The sequence below is a fragment of the Phragmites australis genome, chromosome 12, assembly GCF_958298935.1.
Source record: "Phragmites australis chromosome 12, lpPhrAust1.1, whole genome shotgun sequence".
Classification (NCBI taxonomy): Eukaryota; Viridiplantae; Streptophyta; class Magnoliopsida; order Poales; family Poaceae; genus Phragmites; species Phragmites australis.
Window position 1 is genome coordinate 7,977,215 of NC_084932.1, and position 6,583 is coordinate 7,983,797.

A 6,583-nucleotide genomic window follows, 5' to 3' on the forward strand; every position below is an offset into this window, starting at 1 on the left:
GTGGAAGGTTTTGATTCGTTTCTAAAAAAAGGTGAGACCTCTTTGTAACGCTCCAAAAAATCCTGTGAATAGTAGGGTTACTTACCTGAGTAATTTATTTTTTTAGAGACATTAGCTTCACAGCTGATCCTGTACCATACACACTGTAGCTTCACAGCTAAACTTTCTGGCCCCCATTGACCCGCATCATAGACACTAGAGTAGCCATACTTTCGTCATAGTTATGTTGTAATCTAACTTAAACAACTTAGAATCAAGTGGTTTGCCCATACATAAGAAATCCAAGAAAATATGCTAACCAACCTGCTGAAAATGCACAAGCCGATATTTTGACGATCCATGAAGCCTCCTATTGTTCTCTGACTTTCCCAAGATTATTGAAACACCTTCTGCTGAGAATGAGAAACCTGTAGGCTTACAGGAAGAGCAAAGGTTATTGTAGAAACATCATCCCCCAAATAGAAAAATAATGCAAGAGCAAAATGCTCACTGTATCATTAGAGTTTTATAAGTAATATGTGATAGAGCAGGCATATGCATGATTAACAATTATTATGCCAAGGCAAAAGAATTTAGTAGATTAGACAAACATAAAATCCCCTACTTCCCCGTAATGCATTTGATATATAACATAGGTTCCCCCTTGCAAATTGAAGTTCTGTAGTTACTGACATATATGTATCAAAGAAGAGCAATATGCACTTGACAGAGAATAATATATTAAAATAGTTTTTCTTTTGCGAAGCTAGGAATTCAGTCACGCCATTATGGCCAAGCATTACAAATGGTGGACACCTATTGCCACAAATACTGAAATCCCAAAGCAAAACACATAACTATACAGTACATCTAGTTCAAATAAGCTAAGGCATCAATACCAATTCTATTGGAAACTGCACAGACATTTGTAATATATGATCACTGTACAATAATCTTTAACCTTATATCATGTAAATAATTATGGCTGCAGCACTAATAACAAACAGAGAATAGCAAATGCGGGGGAATTCTTAAAAAAAAAAGCACACAAGGGAAAAATCCATGGTCTGTTCCTAAGGTCTATTGATGCACTGCTATGCTGCTTATTTACCAATCTTGCAAGGAACTGAATGTATATGCTGTACGAATTCACACATAAAAAACAGAACATCCTATATGCATTCTGAACTTACTTATAATTATCCACTGACATCACTTTCTCATGTTTGAATCAAATTTATCCTGCCAGCACAGATTAATATTTCTAGGTATGGAGCTTACACACAATGGAAATGAACAAAATGTGCAAATAATAAAAAGAATGACACCACCACCAAATGATTGCTACAAATGATACTACAGAGGCAAGGGAGTCACTGAAGGAGAATTGGTAATATAATGATGCACAATATAATTTTCTGACAACAATAACAGGTACCACTACAGCGTGGAATTTGAACACCTTAATCTGATCATTCACGATAAGAAGGAATGAGGCTCACAATCATAGGGGAAACATATATATTAGAATATTGAAAAATAGAACAGATTAAAACTAAAGGTAATATATGACCACATAACTCTGGAGCTGATCATATTAGTGATGATGGACAAAAGAGCTAAATAATGTGATCTGAAAATATGAAGATAGAATTAACATTTCTTCCATCTTAGCTAGCGTCGGCAAGGGAATGTCATCAGGAATCCTGGTGCTTTCCATATCTGCTGGAGTGAGACATGTTGTATCTACATTTATGTTCTGTTTCTCACGTTCAATGGGGGCTGTCAGAAATCTCAAATATTTGACTGTATACTTGAATACATCTATCTGTTCAAACAAGATCACTTTGGGCAAAGATGGCAGAAAGACGGTCTCAAGAAGATTAACTATGAAGCAAACCACTTTGCAGTACTTAGCCTTCCAAAATTCCGGAGTTCCAAAGGGCTGAGCAAAGTTCATTGTACAAGGAAAAAATTCGAACCATATGACCACGAATTGAGCAAAATTCAAACCATTCCACTACGTGGCATAAGTCCATAACCAAAGGAGTAAGCACATCACTCGTGCTCATCAAACACAGGATTAAAAGTAGGATTTCTCAACACTGACATGGAGCTACCGAAGCATTGAACAAAACAACGAATTTCCCCTATAAGAACCAATACTGGATCATAGTCGAGCAGTACACCATGTCTCAGGCATCAGCTACCTATTTATACTACTGTATAAACAGAAGGCTACTTAAACAATTATCATGCATGTCTGGGCTCTAAAGAAAATAATCCACACTTTTTGTCTGACTACCCTTGTATTTGCAGGAATGGATGCTTGCACTGCAGGAAAGAAAAAAAACAGCGACACTGTTAGACAAAGAAGAACGTCAATGATCTGTAGAAGTCAACCTGGCAAGATTTCACCTTTAGGATTCTGCAACTGGATAACAACATCATCCTTGAAAATGCTGACTTCCTCGAGACCAGGAATAGTGTTCACTCTGATTCTTTTCAAAGTGATTTGAAGCCGCTTGTCATCGGTGGTTGCAGTCTTGTGAACTGCCTTCTTCCTGCCAACATTTTCTCCTCTCCCTCACCCTTCCGCCCCAACCAACGCAAGAACAAGAAGCAAGCCATCACCATGGCGCCGCCCTCGCTCTCCGCCTCCCACCTCCTCATCACTGCCTCCCTCCCCAAGCCCTCCTCCCTAAGGGCGCCCTGTCTACCGCAGCCCAAGCCCCTCCACGCCGCGCTCCTCACCCTCGCCGCTGACGCGCCGGCCCCACCCTCGAGCAGGGCAATGCGCCGGGGAAGCAACGACGGACCTGGCGAATCCCGGTGGCCAGCGATGGGTCCGGTGACACCGTCGAGGAGGCGACGAGCCGGCGGCGGTGAGAATCCCGGCCATACGAGCATCGGAGCTGGGAGCTGCGGGCGGCGACTCGTAGAAGAAGAGCCGACTGGCGGCGCATCGGAAGCAAGGATGGAAGGGCGATGCATGTGTCGGGGCGTTTTGTATTTTTGGAAGGTAAGTAGTGGGTGTTTTATAGTATTTTTAAAGTTAAAATAGGTTAATTTTGCACGAGGAACATTTGGTCAAATCGAGTGGTTAATGATGACCATCTGAATCTATCACAACTGATGTATTATATAAAAATATAGATATAGATAAGCATATTAAGTGAAATGTACTTTGCAATTATAAATGCCAGAAGGTTGTGTTTATGGATCCTTAGAAAATTCTCCAATTATAAATATTTTAATTTAAACTTGTGTTATGGTGTAACTAAATCAGGAAATGCACATGTTCCAAATGCGGCCTAAATTAAAGAAAGTTATACTAAACTCATAATAGAAGAATTTTCAGATTTCGTCGTTGCAGCAGCACGAAACTGTCAATTTAATTTAACAACAGGTGTCCTTAGTTTTAACTTTTTTTAACTGTTCCTTGGTGTTAACTTCACCGCAAGTTTCTCAGTTAGATACTTTATGTTTATCAATATAATTTTCAGCTCTTCTGCTTGCTCTTTAAAAAAACTTCACCGTGAGCTGCCTCTTAGATCCTTTTTCCGTCAACGTGGTGTCTTCCGCTTCTGAGGGCGGAGTTAGTCCATGTTTGTTTCTTGTTTTGGGTTCTATTTCTGTTGTTGTCAAAAGCCAGAATAAGTGAGGTTTTAGAGAAATAGTTTCTAAGAGGTATAAGTCTGTTTTTAAGAAAAATGAATTAAATCTGAGAAGCACATTTTTCTGAAAGGCTATGTGCTGCAAATTTTAATGAAGAGCTCAAATTGGAATCTTAACGACGACGAATTACTTACGTAGCATATCTCAGGCACAAATTCAAGCAGCAGTCCTGTCAGATCAGAATGAAAAGGTTTCTTCTTTCTTCCACCCCTCGATAATTTACAAGCACGGCACGTTCAGACTCTCACATTTTCCCCCGTAAAATTAAACACAGCAGCACATCCGGTCGGACCGCACCCCATGCACGCCGCTGACGGCGGGCCTCACAGGCTGGGCGTCCTCTCGGCGGCGCCAGAGATGACGGTGAGCAGGTTGTTGCCGAATGGGTCGCTGAGGTGCTTGGCGAGGTTCTCGACGGGGCCCTCGCCGGTGACGTAGGCCTGGATGAAGAAGGCGAACATGGAGAACATGGCCAGCCGGCCGTTCTTGATCTCCTTCACCTTGAGGATCGCAGCCTGGTCGGGGTCGCTGGCCAGGCCCAGCGGGTCGAAGGGGCCGCCGGGGTGCAGCTTGTCCTCCAGGTCGAGCCCGTTGATGATCCGGTAGTACTCGGCGCCGCCGACGAGGACGACCTCGGCCACGACGGCCACGACCAGGTTGATGGGGATGCTGTTGCCGAAGTAGTTGAGCGTGTTGCCGTCCAGGAGCAGGGCGCCGGTCTGAATATAATTGACTTTCAGAGATTGCTACTGCTCTACTACTGAAATATGTGTGAAGCTATGTTCTGCTTTTTTTGGCGCTTATTCGAGGAAAAAAAAGAAAGAAGTGCTACTGAATTCTAAACATTATGAGAGCTGATTGATGATCGGGACCGACCTTGAACCAGACGGCCTCGGGACCGCAGTTGGCGCCGAACTTGTTGCACGCCTCGGGGATGACGGCACCGGCAGCGCCGAGCATGGCCCACCTGGCATGGATCAGCTCGTAGGCCTGGTACCTGCAGGGTGATGGTATGGTAATTTTGTTGTTCAGCTGAGACTAGAATCCATTGCTTTGCTTGTAGGTGAGACTAAAATCTCAAGTTCATCAATGGTCAGGCCATGCAGGTTATGTGTTTGGGATAGAGATCTGAGACTCACTTGGCGAAGTTCTCTGGCTTCTTGCCCAGGCCAAAAGGATCGTAGCCGTAGCTGCAAAATACTTCAGTTCAGATGCATTCACTTTGATTTCATTTCAATGCAAGTAGAACCAACAATGACATCGATAGTTGAAGATTGCTTTTCAGAAGTGAGAGAAAGATTAGTTAAAATTTCAAATGCTAGTTTGGGTGCTTGAGAGTTGTCTCTGCTTTCAGAACGAATTCGACAAACAGCAATTTTGGCACGAGAATTCTGTATTTCTCCACCAAACAATTTTTTCACAAAAACAAGGCATTCTCACTTCCTTCTTCTTTTCTTCTAGTCTATGATATGCTGTATTTTGTTCAAACCAACCAGTACTACTTAACCTTATTTCAACAAACTACCGACTAAAATCTAAATTCTTTTAAACAAACATGGACCCATATGGAGAGCGAAGATGGAGGCATATGACTTACTCTCCGGGAACCTCTCCGGTGAGGTACTCCGGCACCTCCGAGCGGTCCAAGAGACCCTCCGGCAGGAAGATCCTCCTGTCAGGGCCTAAGACAGAGAACAAGAGACATTTACTACACAAGATGATTCCAAAATTTTCATGTCAAAGTTCTTTGAAATACCAAATAAAAGGCCACCCTGAAGTCAGTTAGGTTCCGGTCTACTCACCGTACCACTTGGCGAGCTCGTCGCTGATGTCCGGGCCCGAGGACGATGCTGCAGCAGGCTTCGGCTTCTGGGCGGGCTTCTTGCTGAAGAGGGAGACGATCTTCTGCGCCCCCGCGGTTGGTGCTGCGGTGGCGTAGCGGGAGGAGCCGGCGAAGTTGAGCCGGGTACCGAGCATCTTCGATGGAGCAAGCGCCGCCATTGCCGCAGACCCACAATTCAGAGGGAAGATTTGCAGCAGGACGGGGAGGCTGATGGCGTTTGTGGAGGGAAAGGCTTGCTAGTTTAAATGGATGGACATGAGGGTTGGAGGATGCGGTGGGCCCGGCCAAGATTTGGTCACCGTAGCTGCCATTGGCTGAGCACTCAGGAGGGCTATCTGTTGCCTGGGTCTGATTGGGCAGGCTGTGCTGACTTGGCAGATGAGGGTGCTGATGTGGCAACTTTAGGGCCTCTGGTGAACTCATTTGCCAGTAGGGACCCAATGGTCCAAGCATGATAGATGGAGACAGAGGGAGAACCAACCAGAGAGAGAAAAAACCAAGACAAACAATTTCGGGCCACACACTGATACCAAGAGGGTGATGAACACACAGATGACACGCCAGAGTTCATCTGACGCTCATAGCATCAATTCGTCCACAAATTTAACATCCGTGATGAGCAACCAAGTAACAGGACATTACCCAGCACGGTGGCATGTAACTAATATAACGGCCAGAAATGAACGGACCCGTTTCAGGATCCTACTTAAATGCAAACCTTCAAACTGATGAACAAAGAGAATGCTATGTGATGCAACAGTCTGCATTCTAGAGCTAAGTGCTACTGCCTGTTCAAGATAAATGCTGCTTGTAATCTTCACTTGATAGTTGATACACAGTTCATGACAGCTAATAGCGACAATGATGCGGTGGTGCAGCTCAACGCCATTTTTCAATCCCGTTTGATGTTGCTGTCACAAGCTTCTTGGTGTTTATAACCAGCTCGTCGAACAAAGCAACAACAGTGTCCCTGGAATAGAGAAGAGGAAGAAAGGATGAGCAACATTGCACAACAATAGGCTGATATTTTACTAGCAAACTGGTCAAGTTCTGTTCAGACATCAGAACATTCTGAGAAAGGAT

At 44.0% G+C, this 6,583-nt stretch overlaps 1 protein-coding gene across 1 annotated transcript; it reads right to left on the reverse strand.

The window, feature by feature from the left end:
* Nucleotides 1–3,761: 3,761 nt before the first annotated feature.
* LOC133886782 (chlorophyll a-b binding protein CP26, chloroplastic-like) lies at nt 3,762–5,738 on the reverse strand. The gene is made up of 5 exons (XM_062326617.1): nt 5,460–5,738; nt 5,255–5,339; nt 4,797–4,847; nt 4,534–4,654; nt 3,762–4,376 (listed from the first exon to the last, which is right to left on the reverse strand). The coding sequence occupies exons 1-5, from the start codon at nt 5,656–5,658 to the stop codon at nt 3,981–3,983; spliced, it is 852 nt and encodes a 283-aa protein (XP_062182601.1). The 5' UTR covers nt 5,659–5,738; the 3' UTR covers nt 3,762–3,980.
* Nucleotides 5,739–6,583: the final 845 nt, after the last annotated feature.